The 15,789-nt window shown below is 55.2% G+C and overlaps 1 protein-coding gene across 1 annotated transcript in view; it reads right to left on the reverse strand.

Moving 5' to 3' along the window:
* CIITA (class II major histocompatibility complex transactivator) overlaps nucleotides 1-15,789 on the reverse strand; it is a 38,825-nt gene that overhangs the window by 8,930 nt on the left and 14,106 nt on the right. The window contains exons 2-13 of the mRNA XM_069486135.1: nucleotides 14,613-14,759; nucleotides 14,330-14,425; nucleotides 10,813-10,875; nucleotides 10,539-10,616; nucleotides 9,150-9,194; nucleotides 7,845-7,997; nucleotides 7,244-7,381; nucleotides 5,912-6,076; nucleotides 5,313-5,381; nucleotides 2,839-4,480; nucleotides 1,810-1,968; nucleotides 1,067-1,138 (exon numbers count right to left, since the gene is read on the reverse strand). Of these exons, the coding sequence (XP_069342236.1) occupies nucleotides 1,067-1,138; nucleotides 1,810-1,968; nucleotides 2,839-4,480; nucleotides 5,313-5,381; nucleotides 5,912-6,076; nucleotides 7,244-7,381; nucleotides 7,845-7,997; nucleotides 9,150-9,194; nucleotides 10,539-10,616; nucleotides 10,813-10,875; nucleotides 14,330-14,425; nucleotides 14,613-14,759 (2,827 nt within the window). The remainder of the gene's footprint in view (nucleotides 1-1,066; nucleotides 1,139-1,809; nucleotides 1,969-2,838; nucleotides 4,481-5,312; nucleotides 5,382-5,911; nucleotides 6,077-7,243; nucleotides 7,382-7,844; nucleotides 7,998-9,149; nucleotides 9,195-10,538; nucleotides 10,617-10,812; nucleotides 10,876-14,329; nucleotides 14,426-14,612; nucleotides 14,760-15,789) is intronic.

Below are 15,789 nucleotides of genomic sequence, written 5' to 3' on the forward strand. Positions count from 1 at the left end.
CATTCTGACAGCTCTAAGTAACTGATGACAACGACTGCACTCTCGGGGACCATGTGCAGTGGCCTGCCCTTCCAGAGTGACCCAGGCACAGCTGGGTTCTCTAGAGCCCGCCGAGGTCTCCATTGCTGTCACTGTGGCAGCACCACCTAGGATATCGGCTCCCAGCCCTGGCCTTGCATAGGGTGACCAACTGTCCTGGCTTCCCTGGGACTGAGGGGTTTCTTGGGATACGAGAGTTTCAGTGCTAAAACCAGTCCCAGGCTAGCTGGGGTGCTTGTTCACCCCACCTGCACAGCAAAAGCTCTCGAGAATCCTTCAAACTGGGGGAAGATTCCCCAGTCTGAGTCGCTGGGTTGGGGTGGGGTTTGAGCACTAGAATGATTGGAACCACCAATGGTTCTGCTATGTGGCCAGGGCGAAGAACCAGTGCCTGGAGGCTGGGCAGGCACCTGGGCTTTAGGGGGTGGCCTTGGCTAGGGGGGGTTGGTTCCTTCCCCCGGGGAGCCCAACCCTTGGTCGTGGACATCAGCAAGCTCAGGCACGAGGGGCGTGTGTAGTCCCTGGCCACAGCGGGCAAAAGGACTCAAGCGGTGGTCACACCAGCATCCTCCTACGGAAGGTCACAGGCTGGGGGACACATTGGGCCCTTCTCCCAACCCTGCCTGAATTACAATTCCTGGAAGGCCTTTCTCCCTCCCCTCTCCCAACTTGGCTCATTCCTTCTCCTTGGTCAAGCTTTGATGAAGATAGCACCTCCTCCAGGAAGTCCCCCTGAGCCCTTCCAGACGGGTGCTGACTAGACTTCAAGCTCACTGAGGACAGCAGCCTTGGTCATTCAGTAGGTGCTTGAACGGGAGCGGGCACGCAAACCAGCAAACGGCCCTGCGAGCCTGGAATCGGAGCATCTCCGCACTTGCCCAGACGGCCACGTTCCAGTGCTGGTTTCCAAAGCGGTGCGTGAGAGGTAAGAACGGCCCTGGAGACCCATCTCTACTCTGGTGGCACAAGCCCAGCAAACGCAGGAGAAACCGCGTGGCGACCCGAGATGACCGACCCCTTTGCTTACGCAAACTCCAGTTTCTTTAAGTCCCGAACAGCGGGGAGCTCCCCAGCTGTGTCTTCCGAGGAACTTCTCGTCCTAGAGAGAACAGGCAGCGTTGATGCGGGGGGAGGCCCTTCTGTCACTGAGCCCTTACCCGTGGGTTCCATGGTGGCTGCCCAGTCCCCAAAACGCCCCGGGAGGATTGCCTGCCTTGGGGCCATCGTTGTGCCCCACTGAGAAGAAAAATCTCAGGACTGCGTGTTTCACGGAAAAGAGCCTCAGAGCAGGCATTTATCAGCACCCACCCAGACAGCACTTAACAGTGTGTAATGAAGGAAGGAGTGACAGTTAACTCCTTCTGTGGCCAAGTGTCCTCTCCCCTCTGGATCTTATCTCTGCTGTCTATAAAATGGGAATGAAACTGGTCCTAAATGCCTCAAAGGGTGGCAGCGGGTGTCACTTCTGTTACCAGAGACACAAGCCATCCTTGTTAACTCCCAGAAGGGGAGAGTATCTCCTTGGCTTTAGCTGAAAAAGAATTGGGCATATGATGGCGAGTTTTAAATGGAGCAGTGTGCTCGATCCAGCAGGCTTTGCCTGGGCGGCGACTGCAGTGAGATATTCGGAGGAGCCATTGCCCAGAAGGAGGACACGGGGTGTCCCAGAGGAGACGAGGCACTGGAAATGCCCATGACAATCTTGATAATGGGTCCTTCATGTCCTCGACATGCATGGCCTGAACCAACCCCCATCCCCTCTCCCCTCACCTCTGGGTCTGCACGAGGTTGCCCAGGTCTTCCACATCCTTCGGGGACTTGGCTTTGAAAGGCTCGATGGTGAACTTCTCCTCCGCCGCCTGGAGGAGCTTGGTCTCCCCACGCTGCTGTAGGGACTCCCACAGCCCCACGGTGTCGCTCAAGGCAGCCCTGTGGAGGGAGGGCCTCAGACCCAGGCACAGTGCCTGGGCTAGACCATAATGGAGGGGCAGCTCCATGAAGGGACCTCCTACCTATTCAGATACTCTCCTTTCTTAGCTTAACCTCCTTTAGAAAGCCTTCCATGACCACTCCAGCCCTTATGAGTCCTCCTTTCTGGCAACTCTCATAGTGGTTTTGTTTCCCTTTTGCTTTGGCTACCAGGGAGCTCGGTGCTAAATTCTTGGCACAATTGTATAGGACTTTACAGCTTGGGTAAAGTATGTTTAGGGAGACTGTGGGAGCAATTCTCTGGAAGATTAAGCTGAATTGCTCAAGCAGACTGCAGAAAGACTTAAATGTACCAAATGAAGGAATTTAGACTCCATCCTGAGGGTGGTAGAATGCCCCTGAAGGGTGGTCAGCAGGGGTGGGATACGATCAGATTTAAGTTCTGGGAAGATTACACTGGTGGCTGATATAAAATGCAGAGAAAGAGGAGAGAATGGAGGCAGGGAGGCCATGGCTTTAATCTAAGCCTGAGAACACAGTGCCTTGATCAGTAGGTGAAGAGAAGAAAACAAATTTGAACCCAGGTCAGTCTTGGATTCTAGATACGGACCGGTGCCTGGCACATGGTGGGCCTTCAAATATTGGTTGGAAGAACAATTCTGCCCCTCACTGCTGCATGGCTTTGGGCAAGCAGCTGCCCCTCTCTGAGCCTCAGCATTGTCATCTTGAACAGGGGGTGGATCCATTCTGCCCCACCTGGCTGCTGTGCACACAAAATAGGACCCCACAGAGTGAGTACCAGGCCCAGCACCAAGACCACAGTCGGTGCCCAGCACAAGGGAGCCCTTTTTCCCCGTCTCCTGCCCCCACCTGAAACGGGTGACACAGCTGAGTCCCACGAGGTTCCCCAGTCCAGAGGGGTCAATGCCAGTGCTGCGAAGGTCCAGGGAGAAGTCTCGGCCCGCCGCCTCCAAGGCCCTGCCCAGCACATGTGCATCGGGAGGCGTGAGCCGGGTGCCCAGGAAGGACAGGCGGCTGGGGAGCTCCTGCACCACGTGCTGCCAAATCCCAGCCTCCTGGGCCTCGTGGGCGCAGTGCAGCAGCTCCAGCAGCCGCCTGGCCCGCAGCGTCCCCGGCTGCAGCTGCTTCAGGTACCTGGTGAGCACCTTCCGCTTCCGGTCTGCCAAGGCGGCCTCCGCTGGCCCGACCAAGGCTCCCAGGCAGCGGGCGCGAGGCTGGAAGATCAGCCCGGCCAGGAAGCGCGGCGTGCCCTCCAGCCAGTTGTCATAGGGCCTCTTCTTCCTCGGGGTCAGTGCCAAATACTGCGGCAGCTCCTTGTTCTTGATTTCGCTGCTCAGAGCCAACCACACGGCCCCCAGGAAGCACTGCAGGAGGAAGCTGGAGAATGCCAGCTCGGCCACTGCGGCCCCCGGGGCGGGTCGCACTAAGCCCTTGGCCACAGCCCAGGTCCTCACCTCCACGGAGGGGAACTGGTCCTCCCGCAGGGCACCTTGGCGTCTGCGGCCGAGCTCCCAGGCCAGCTTGGCCAGCTCCGCCAGGGCCCCCGGGGGGCCGTCGCGCACTGCTGGGCCCAGCAGGCCCACATAGAGTCCCGTGAGCGTGGCGGGCAGCTTGGCCCCTTCCCCCTGCTCCAGCAGGGCCTCCAAGAGCTGGCACACTGCCCGGCACACAGTAGGGCTGTGGCCGTGACTGAGAAGAAATGGCTGGTCCCGGAGGAGCGCCAGGGCTCTATCTCGGTGCTCGCTCGCCCCTGAGCACTCAAAGTAACGCGACACGTAGGCCCGGGCCTGCTCAGCGGAGAAGCCGGCCATCTCAAACAGGGCGTCGGCCTTGCTCAGGCTCTGGGCCAGGCGGCCGCGGGGCCGGGCGGTGAGGAGCAGGGTGCAGCCCCGCAGCAGCTTCCGCTGCAGGAGCCCGGCCAGCAGCGCCCGGAGGGAGCAGGGCTCTGTGGACGCCGGACCGTGCAGAAAGCCCTCTTGGGCCTCCAGCTCCTCGAAGGCGTCCAGGATGAGCAGGACGCGGTCGGGCCTTCTCAAGATGTAGCTGAGGACCTCGTCGTCCGCCTCGAGTGGCTGTGGCCCCAGGGAGAGCAGCAGGTCCCGCAGGCAGTAGGCATCCCCCGGACGGTCCAAGGCGCGGCAGGGGACATGGAAGACGAAGTCGTACTGCGGCAGCTGCCCACGGGCCCAGGCCCGGCTCACGGTGCGAGCCCAGCAGCTCTTCCCCTGCCCGGCCTTGCCCAGCACAGCAACCACCCGCGTCTCACGCGGCCGCCGGCGCTCCCGGGCCGCCAGCAGCACCTCGGCCAGGCCCCCCTGGGCCAGCTGCCGCTCCGCCCAGTCCGGGGTGGCCAGCGCCCACTCCTGGCTCTTGTTGCTGGTCCTCTCCAGCCCGGCCCTTACAAGGTCCACCTGAACCAGGATGCCGTCGGGGCCCGCGGGCTCCGCCCGATACTCGTCCTGCAGCAAGCGACAGAACTGCTCCACCGGCCCTGCAAAGGCCAGGGGGTGTGTCGGCGGGGACGATAAAGGCAGGTCAGCCACCACGAGGCCAACATTGCCACCCTCACTGCGTCTTCATCCATTCGCTGCACAGTCTTCATCGACTGCCTCATGCGGCTCATCCCCGAGTCACTCGTTACCACCCATTCATTCGCGCTCTTCTCCCCCGTGTCTCTGCCCACTCCCTTTATGTCTCATCTCATTCCCTCGTGTCCTCACCAAGCTCCTTCTTCACTTGGTCCCTCCCTCACTCACCGTGGGGAGGCCACAGGAGAGGGTGTTAAGAGTTAGGACAGTGGAGCCCTGGTGTCTAGGTTCAAATCCTACCTCCGCCACTTATCAGTGTAATCTTGAGCATGTTATATACTGCGCTATGCCTCAGTATTCTCATCTGTAAAATGGGGATAATATTAGCGTCGTTTGAGACTCTGATGATTTAACATATCTAATGCGCTTAGATGAGTACATGGAAGTCAGCGTCTGTAATTTAGCCATTTTCTTACTCACTCGTTCATTCTCACCTCCCGTCACTCCCATTCTCATCCACTCGCCCCTCGTTCGCTCTCTCAGCCTCACCAATGAGATGTCCACACCCAGCGTGAGCTTATCGAGGGGCAGGTTCTTGATAGATACTGCATGAGTGAGTGGTGGAATGAATGCTGAAATGAGGGCCTAACCAAGTGAGTGAGCGAAGGCATAAACGAATGGATGTGTGAGCCAACAAACAAGGGATTGAATAAACGTTGAGCGGATGAGTCAAGTGAAGCCAGATTTGGGCTTCCACCTCCGGCACCCAGGGCAGAGGGACCCTGCGTCACTCACCAGGCCATTTGGGAAGCTTGTTGGAGACCTCCTCGTCTGCCTGGCATTGGGTGGGGGACATTTCGCCCTCTGGAGATGGAGAAGCTGGTGTCAGAGTTAGGGTGAGGGGCACCCCCGGGGACTTCCCTCCCTCTGGGCCATTCAGTGCTCAGAGCATCCGGAGGGCACAGCCCACAATGGCTGAGTCTGCCAGGACGGGAGTAACAGGATAGGGGCCCGAGGCTACATCTCACTCAAAGACATCTTTCTTTGGCCATCTGTACTTTTAAAAATTTCACCCATGTTTTAAAATCACAGTATCTATGTAAAAATTGGGATTTTTCAGCTTTAAAAGATCTGGCCACACTGGACCTGCTTTCCTGCTGGATAACAAGCAGCTGAAGGCTGGTTGCTCCGTTTAGGTGGGACATGGATTCTCCAGCTGTCCCCTCCCAGCCATGCCCTCCACTCCCTGGAGACCCTCCCTGTCCCGTCTGACCCATGAACATGACCTTCTGTCCCTACAGGCAGGCTCTGTGCATGAACCTTGTCTGAGGCAATTCCCTCCCCAGGGCCTCACTTCTGCTGCCAGGGCCTCCTGTGCCCCCAAGGGTCCTTACCTGTCACATCTGCATGGGAGGTCAGGGCTGGCTCAGGCATGCTGGGCAGATCAGCTGCGGAGGGAGCGAAGGGGCTGGTGGAGCCGGGCCGGTCTGGGGACTTGGGGAGGCTGTGGATGGCTGGGCCGCTGGAAGGGGGTGCTTGTCTGGCCTGGGGCATCTCACCTGCATTGTGGGTAGAGAAGGGTGTAAGAATAACCAGGTACCCAGCCCGGAACTCACTTGGGTTACTCCTGCCCCAAATCAGTCTGTGAAGGTTGGGAAGTCTGGGGTGAGGAGAGGGAAACTTCCAAAGGAAGACATTTGAGGATGGAACGGAGGAGAGAGCTCTGGAGTTCGATCTAGCTCCCAGAGCCTTTGTTTCCCCACCTGTGAAATGGACACAATCAGCTCAGAAGGAGCTTAGGGGCAGGTGCCACAATAGCATCATTCTCATTGTGTGGTTAGTGCTCATCTTTCTAGAACTGCCAGGAACCGCTCCTTTGCTTCTGGGGCACCAGTGCCTCATACAGAAACTGGCATGCAGCCACGAAAGGACGCTCTCAACTTGAGTGGAAGGAAGCGCCCTCCTGGCCTCATTTCTGAGAGCCCACACTTGACTTTCTTCAAAGAATTTGCCACCCCTCAGTGTGGCAGGTCAGCAGGACCATTTTACTGATCAGGAAACAAGACAAATCTGAGAAAGCTGTGCAAGGATGCACACCAAACTGCTCACATCGGTATGCTGTGGGAGCAGTATGAGGGAGATCCTCAGTCAACTCTTGTAAGCATCTCTTATCATTTGGCTTGTTAATGAGCGTGTATTGATGTTGCAACTTAAAAATAAAATAAAATTTTTTAAAAAGAAGGAAAAACTGACCAGCCTGAGCAAGAGCGAGACCATGTCTCTACTAAAAATAGAAAAAATGAGCTGGGAGTGGTGGTGCACGCCTATAGTCCCAGCTACTCGGGAGGCTGAGGCAGGAGGATCGCTTGAGCCCGTAAGTTTGAGGTTGCTGTGAGCTAGGCTGACACCACGGCACTCTAGCCCAGGCAACACAGCAAGACTGTTTCAAAAAGAAAAAAGAAGAAGGAAAGACTAAGGGTCAGAGGGGGAAAGTACACATGGAAGGCCACATAGCCACTCTCGGTCATGCACCCAGACCACCCCAAGGAGCTCTCCTCCTCTGCTTTGATTTTTGGGACATTGGGAGTGGGAAAGGTGTGCCAGAGAGGGAGGATCATGAGAAGACACTGGGGCCCTACTGCCAAATGCCTGGGGTAGCGGAGGTCGGGGTTGGGGAGAAGCCAGGTAGGCGGGAGAGGTGGCCGGGGGCCAGGTTTCTCACTCACCCTGGTAGATGAAGACACTGGACACCCCAACCCCTGAGATTTGCCAAAGCCCCTGGGGCAGAGCGGGGAGAGTGGAGATCAACTGGATGGGTCCGGAAGGAAGGTTCAAGTAGCTCACCGAGGACCAGGAAGGGGCCACTGCGAGAGACAAAGGCAGTGAGGTGGCATCTCCTGCAGCGTCTGTGTTTGTAATTCTGCTTTGTGACTTTTCCATCAACATCTGACTGCCTTTAAGGGTCTCATTTCCCCATGAGCAGCAGCTGTGTCCATCTTGCCCACAGGGCATCCCTAGCGCCCAGCAGCGTGGCTGCACAGACAAGGTTCTCCACAAAGAGCCGATGGATGTGTAGGGCTGGCGGGTGAATTCCCTGACGGGTGGAGACTCCCTCCTAGGCCGCCCCTGGATGTGTTTCCTTCTGAGGCGTGTTCTGTGGCAGGGACTGAGCTGATGGGGACCCTGAGGATGACGCTGGCTGGGACAGAGGTGAGTGACATCAACAGGGGGTGGGGTTCCTGTTCCTGGTCGTCCCTGCCTTCGTGCCAGCTCCTCAGCCACCTCCTGGGAGGGGGAAAGCCCACCCTCTCCAAGCCCCTAACATACTGGGCGTCTGGACGGTTTCCTCCAGGTGGGTCTGGCCGCACGCTGGCTCCTGGCTGAACAGAGCAGGTGGGGGCAGGAAGGGCAGGGCAGAGGAGTCGCTCACTGGCCCCACCAGGAAACTGCCAGTCACCATGGGCATAGCAGGGGCCTCGGCTGTGAGGAAGGGGCCGTGTTAGAGGCTGGGAGAGACCTGGCTGGGAGCCTAGAGGGGCCTCCCTGGGGTGGGAGGGCGCTCCGGGATCTCTCTCCTGGCAGTTAGAGGAAATGCCCGTCCTCTCTCAGCCCTGCTGAGCCGGGCTGATTAGCAACTGCTGTGTGTCAGGTGGCTCTAGCCTTCTCCTTGTGAACAGGCCCTGAGCTTCCCTGAGGCCCCACACGCACAGCTGGGGCGAACAGAACCTGCAAACAGGCTGCTGGCTCCAGGTGCCACCACCTTCCTGGGCCAGTCACTGAGCCTTGCAGGGGACCCTAAGAAGCCCCAAGCACTTGGGCTGTGCCCAGTGAAAGGCAGGGGTTGCACCAGGCACGCCCCTCCGCCCCCGCCATCAGACTAAGGGCAGGGGTTCAATCTCCTGCATTTAACGGGGAGGTCTAAGCTGGGGAGGATTTGTTGCCCCGTCAGATTGGGAGCCCTGTCTGTCCCATCAGATTAGGAGCTCCCTGAGAACAGGGACCACTTCTCCATCACCCTGGAGAGGGTCTTCACGGCAGGCCCCGTCTCCGTGATCAGACTGGAACTTTCTGAGGGCAGGGACTAGGCTTCCTCCCTCAGACTATGAGCCTGTCATTCCTCTGTCTCTCGTCCACACAGGGGCTGGTCGTCCCACCTTTGTGATCACAACTGGGTAGGAGGAAAAGGGAGCGAAGTGGGGGGAGGGAGAGGAGGGAGTGGAGGCAGCCTCTGGTGGGAGGAGCTTGGGGGAGGGTCTCACTCAGCAGGGGGCCGCTGAGCAGGGCAGGAGGCCGCTAGGTGCCTGGCCCTCCCCGTGACTCTGCACTCTGAAAGGAGAAGTGTGGTGTGGGGGAAGGGGGCAGTGGAACGAGGCTGGGGGCCGGTGTCAGAAATGACTCAGTGAAGGGGAAGGGGTGTCCGGGACAGGCTTCCTAAGAGAAGCTGAATCTCCCAGCGGCCCTCAAACCTCAGGGCGTGGGCTAAGGAATCCTGACCTTGGACTGACTCCCACCTCCCCTCTCATTAGCTGTGTGATTCTGGACGAATGACTCCCCCTCTCTGAGACTCGGCTTCCAATGCCAGTTTATATGGGTACCTGCAGAGGCCCCTCCCTGGCCCCCCGCGCTGCTCACCCAGCTTCCGGTGCTTCGGGTCTGCAGGAAGCTCCTCTGGGAAGGCTGCAGAGGGAATGCCATGGTCAGCCACCCAGGGTAGGGATGTCCCAAGCCACGAGGGGCTCCTGACCCCAGCAGACCATAATGACTTACCTCCAAGGGCTGGGAGGTGGCCTTGGGGGCCCCATCCTCTCCCCGCCCTCCCTCCCCTTCCTCCGGCTTGAACCCAAACCCACCTCGAAGCACCCCAGGCAGTGAGGGCAGCAGAAGAAGCTGAGCCACAAAGGGGGGACACAACATGAGTTTGAGTCACAAAACAAAACAACCTGCTTTTGAACCCCTTCCTAGCTGTGTGCTTTTGCAATGAGCACATGTTCTGGCACACAGTAAGCACCTCAGTGAGCTGTTACGCCCATTTTACAGATATTTTCATTTAGCAGGTATTTGTTGAGGTGCAGCTGCATACCAGGCACTGTGCTGCTTGCTAGAGATGCAGCGATGAGCAGGGAGACAAGGTCCCTGTCCTCACAGTGGGAGAACCTGGCAACAGGAAATAAATAAATATGTCCAGATTGCAACAAGTGCTAAGGGGCTAGGAGAGGCACAAACAAGGTGAGAATAGGTGAACTAATCTATGTGGAAGGGGAGTCAGGGAAGACTTCCAGGAGGAGGTGACATTTTAGCCAAGTCCTAAAAGATTAGAAGGAACCAGCCAAGGGAAGAACTGGGGGAAGGGCATTTCAGGTAGAGAGAACAGCAAGTGCAAAGGCCCTGGGGCTGGAAAGGACACGTGGGTTGCAGGAGTGGAAAGAGGCAGTGGTGGCTGGAGTGTAGTGACTCACGGGGGGAAAGGCCAGATCATGCCCTGTGGTGTGTGTATTTTGTAGCCAGGAGGGTTAGCAGGGCCATGAAATGATCCTACTTGCATTTAAAATATCCTGTTGGCCACCACGTGAGGACAGACTAAGGAAGGGAGACTGGGTAGGAGGCTCAGAGAGGTACAGGTACTTGGTCAGGGTCACACAGACCATAAATTGCAGGTCCAAGATTCAAACCCAGCTCTTGCTGATGCCAGAACCTGTGCTTGAAGAGGCCTCCCTCAAATACAGGGGTGACCACTAAGGATGAAAGAGAAGCCAGAACCCAAGGGAACTTTTGGGAATGACAATCAAAACAGCCAGGGACAGAAACCCACCAGGAGAGTGGGCATTTGCACCTGGGCCGTCTGCGTCCTCCCTGGGTCACCAGCAAGCGGAAGTGAGGGGTGAGGCAGTGGGGGCCCCAAAACCCAGGCAAGGCAGACGGGACTTAACGAGGAAAGCAACTGGGAGCCACAGCAGGCTTTGGAGCCAAGGAAGGGCCAGGTCTCAAGCAAGGTGAGGTTGGGTCAGGGAGGGGCTCACTCACGTCTTTTCTGACTTTTCTGTCCCACTTCTGCTGGCACCTCCACACTGTCACTGATCACTTCATCTGATCCTATGTGCTCTACTTTGGAGAAAAACCAGAGACCAACTTGCACAATAAGTGGAGGCCCAAGGCGAGCCTCTATTGTTTCCACACTGGGGAGAGGGGTCTGACTGCCCAGGGAGGGGTGGTCATCAGGTATTAGGGTGCTCCCTGAGGAACAAGGACAGACATTCAGGGCAAGCCAAGATTCACCACCCTCCACCCCACAACTTACTGAAAATGTCTTTGCTCAGCCCCTCCAGCTGGGAGTCTTGGAACACGTACTGGTCCAGTTCCGCTGCCCAGACGAGGAAGAGCTCAGTCAATCAACAAGGTCTCACTGAAGGCCTACTGTGTGCCATACCTTGGTGAGTTACCAAGGAGCTCTGACCCTCTGGGCCCAGCATACAGTGGGGGCTCAATAAATGTTTATTGAATGAATGATCAAATCAATAATAGCCCTTCCTTCATGGGCTCTCTCTTTTTTTTCTTTTCTTTTTTTTCTTTTTTTTGAGACAGAGTCTCACTCTGTTGCCCGGGCTAGAGTGCCATGGGATCAGCCTAGCTCACAGCAACCTCAAACTCCTGGGCTTAAGCAATCCTTCTGTCTCAGCCTCCCAAGTAGCTGGGACTATAGGCATGCGCCACCATGCCTGGCTAATTTTTTCTATATATATTTTTAGCTGTCCAAATCATTTCTTTCTATTTTTAGTAGAGACGGGGTCTCACCCTTGCTCAGGCTGGCCTCGAACTCCTGACCTCAAGTGATCCACCCGCCTTGGCCTCCCAGAGTGCTAGGATTACAGGTGTGAGCCACTGCGCCCGGCCTCCTTTCTTTTTTTTTTTTTTTTTGAGACAGAGTCTCGCTCTGTCACCCTGGGTAGACTGTGGTGGTGTCATCGTAGTTCACTGCAACCTCAAACACTTGAGCCCAAGTGAACCTCCTGCCTCAGACTCCTGAGTAGCCGGGACTACAGGTGCGTGCCACCACACTCGACTAATTTTTTCTATTTTGGGTAGAGGTGGGGTCTCGATTTTGCTCAGGCTGGTCTCAAACTACTAACCTCAAGCGATCCTCCCACCTCAGCCTCACAGAGTGCTAGGATTACAGGCATGAGCCACCCTGCCTGGCCCTTTCATGGGCTCCTAATCTCATTGAAAGGGTGAGGTATGTATCTATAAAAACTTATCTGCTGCTATAAAGTAGTGCAAGGCAGACTGATAGAGTTGGCATGAGGTTTGAGTTCAAATTCCACCTCCACTCTCCACATGCCCTACTAGCTGTGCAACCATGGACCAGTTCCTTAACCTCTCTGAACTCCATTTCTTCATCTGTGTAAGGAGAAGAAATAATACCTACTACACAGGGATAGATGGTGATGATTAGAGGCTCTGCATTTAAAGCATACAAAATAGTACACAGTAGGCACTCAATAAGTGGTGGTTAATTATATGAAGTAGTACATGGCTTAGAGCCCCTGGGAGAGAGTTATCATGGCAGGAGGTCAGAGAAAAGAGTGTATAAGGTGATGGAGCAATCAGGGAAGCTTCCTGGAGGAAGGGATACTGGAGCCAGGTCTTGAAAGATGGGACAGAGACTGAGAGAAGGACAATGGATGGCTTTCTGGGTCATGGTGACAGAGTGAGGAAAGATGTTCAGGGTGTGTTTGGGAAACTCTGAGAGATAGGTGACTATGGTAGAAGTTTCACATCGGGGAAAGTTAGGACTTGATTTTATAGGCAATGGGGAGCCGTGGGGGTCAGGGCTGAGGACTGGAAGGAGGGCAGCGATGATGGTGACATCAGTGGTGGTGATGTCGCGCGGTGGTACCCAACACCCCTTGGATGCTTACTCTGTGCAAATTCCTTTCCTAAATGCTTTACACATAGTGACTTTTCAATCTTACAGCCGTCTCATGACGTAGATGTGATTATTATCCCCACTTTACACATCCGAAAGCCAAGGTAATGTTTCAGGATGCCTCAAATGAACATCTGCCCGGGCCCGGGCTTGGCCTTCTAGGAGCAAAGAGAAAACCCTAGGGCAAAGTACCTGCTGTGGCTTGAATATTTGTCCCCTCCAAAACGCACACTGAAATTCAGTCCCTACTGTGGCAGTATGGCGAGGTGGGGCCTATCAGATGTGACTGGAGGCTTTACGAGGCCTCATGAGTGGGTTCGTCCACTTATGGGTTAATCGGTTCGCGGGTTATGGGATCAATGGTTGTGATGGGAGTGGGACTGGTGGCTTTGTAAGAAGAGGAAGAGAGACCTGAGCTAGCACACACGCAGCCCTTGTCATGTGATGCCCTGCTCTGCCTTGGGACTCTGCAGAGTCCTCACCAGCAAGAAGGTCCTCACCAGGTGCAGCCCCACAACCTTGGACTTCTCAGCCTCCGTAACTGTGAGAAACAAATCCTCTTCTTTGTAAATTACTCAGTTTCAGGTATTCTGTTATAAGCAACAGAAAACAGACCAAGACACTGCCCCGCCTACTTGCTTAGGTAGCTTCCTCACCTATGGAGATGCCCCTAAGGGGGGGGGAAACCCCAAATCCTAAAAGATGCCCAAATACTTAATTACTGCATCCAGTTTTGAGGAAATGTGAATGCCCTCATCCCCAAACACTTCTGCTTCCCCTAAGTGAATTCCCAGGAAGGGAAGGAAGCAGGCAAGCTCTCAGTTCTGTAATTTCGGAGACAGGCACCGTTACTACTTCTCTCCATATTCTGCCTCTGTGTGATGTTCAATTCACTGTGCTCGGGGGAAAAATTGGCCACATTTGGGCCAAGCACAAACCTGCTGAGTAATGTGGTTTCTGGGTTGCCAGGAAAAGAGCCACTAAAAACAGTCATGCAGGTTGTCCACTGCACAAGGGTACCCCAGCCAAGGGGGCAAATGGGAGCAGGAGTCCAGCTTGGGCTTTGCTAGCCAAGCTGTTACTGCCTGGCAGAGAGTCTAGAAGAAGGGGCACCTTTTTCTATTTTGACGAAAGCTCTGTGTGAGGCAGTGGTGATGCTGGAGAGGAGGGGTCCTCTACCCTACCCACACCCCCACAAAACTCCCCAGTAGCAGCAGCAGCAAAACCTCCCTCCAGAGAGTTCTGTCCCTGTCTGAAAGCTGCAAACCAGCTTTGCAGCTTAAGCCTTGGCAAACCTCCCAACTCCAGACGCTTTCCTTTTTGTAGTTGAAAATGGGGACTTTGAAATGAAAAAGACCTAGGCTAGAATTTCAGACCTGCGCATTCCCATGGCTAATGCAGCCTCGGGCAGGTCGGTTCACCTATCTGCACCTCAGCTTCCTCATCTGTAAAGGGGGGGACTGGCAGCAGCTACTTCCTTTGCTGTAAGGATTCCGGGCGATGACGCACGTGCAGCAGTGAACGTGCAGTGAGTGCCCAGTAAATGGCAGTCATCGCGAATACTGGAGCAGTTTGGCTTAGGGTGGGAAGGGAAAGGGAAAGAGGTGTATGGCGTAGGCTTTATGGGAAAGACAGAAAGAAGAGCAAGAAACAGAAATGGAGGCAGAGGAAGTCAACGTGAGATTCTGGTTGCCTGGTGGTCGTTAGTGGCGGGACCTGTTTCCTGCACTGGCCGGCATCTCCCCTCTTCCCTGGGGTCTCTGTTCTCCCAGCCCCTGCTCAGTGTCCCCCTTCCCATGATTTCTGGGGGAGAAACCTGCTGAGGCTCAAGGTGAAGGGTGAGATTAACAAAGATGGACAAAGAACACTTCCCCTCCGGGGCCTTCCTCACCAATATTGGCATAAGTCTCCCTGGTCTCTTCGTCACCTTCCATGTCACACAGCAGGCTGCTGAACTGGTCGCAGTTGATGGTGTCTGTGTCGGGTTCTGGAACGAAAAGCCCCTTGGGTGAAGCAGGAAAGATCTGGGAAGAGGGCTGGCTGGGAAGGAGGCAGAGGCCGGCATGGCGAGGACGGGGAGCTGTCCGTGGTGCTGACCGGAGCTCCCTGGTTGCTGTCTCCGTCAGCTGGGGGCGGGGGGCGAGGAGGGAGAGGCCAGAGGGAGGGGAGCCCACCTGAAAAGAGCTCAATCTCTTCTTCTGCAGCCAGGTCTATCCAGTCATAGCGGTGGTATAGGTGCCAGGGGTCAGCATCGCTGTTGAGAAGCTCCAGGTACCCGCCTTCTAGAGCCCCCAACTCCATGCTGGAGCGCTGTGCACTGCCTGCGAGAGAAGCCATGTTTGGTCATCTCATGGGGTGCTGGAGGGAGGCAGAGAATGGGCACCCACAATAGTTCCCAGCTGGTGAGGGCTGGCATTGGGGGCAATGAGCAAGAGTAATCATTCAGCACCTCTCATATGCTCCGGGCGGTGGAGAGAGGAAGCCACATTCCCTTCTTTCAGGGAACTTTCAGCCGCATTAGGAAGATGCCCATGAGACAGGAAAGGGAACTGGGGAAGTGTAGATTCAAGGGATCTCACACCAGGGAGTCAAGAGACCTGGGTTGCATGTTTGGCACCGCCACGAAAAATACCAGCTAAGATTACAGAGCACTTACTATGTGCCAGGCACGGGAGCTGGCACACTTAATCATCACATCAACAACCATGTGAGGCAGGTACCATCACTGTCTTCATGTTACGTGTGAGAAAAGCGAGGCTCAGAGAGGTGAAGTGATTTATATAAGGACAGCCAGGTCTAAGTGGAGCTAGAATTCGAACCCAGGCAGTCTGACGCGAGCAACTGCATTTAAGTGCAATGCTGTGCTGCCTTGGATGATTTTAAGCAAGACTCTTCTCCTCTATTGTGCCTCAGTTTCCTAAATATGTAAATTAAAAGAGCCTGGGAAGGGTCTCTCTAAGATTCCTTCATTATCATTTGTTGAAGGGCATATCAAATACTTTGAATGCTGCCTCATTTAATCTTTAAAGCAATCCCAGGCACGCCACACTAAAACTTATACACAAGTGTTCATAGAAGCATAACTCGTAATAGCCAAAATATGGAAACAACCCAAATGTCCATCAACAGATGAATGGACAGATAAACAAAATGTGATCCATCTGCACAAGAGAATATTATTCAGCCATAGAGAGGAAGAGTACTGGCACGTGCTGCAACGTGGATGGACCTTGAAAACATTACGCTGAGTGAAAGAAGTCAGATACAAAGGAACACATATTGTATGATCCCATTTATACGAAATATCCAGAATAGGCAAATCTGTAGAGATAGAAAGTAGATTTAGTGGTT

The sequence above is a fragment of the Eulemur rufifrons genome, chromosome 14 (assembly GCF_041146395.1).
Source record: "Eulemur rufifrons isolate Redbay chromosome 14, OSU_ERuf_1, whole genome shotgun sequence".
Lineage (NCBI taxonomy): Eukaryota > Metazoa > Chordata > Mammalia > Primates > Lemuridae > Eulemur > Eulemur rufifrons.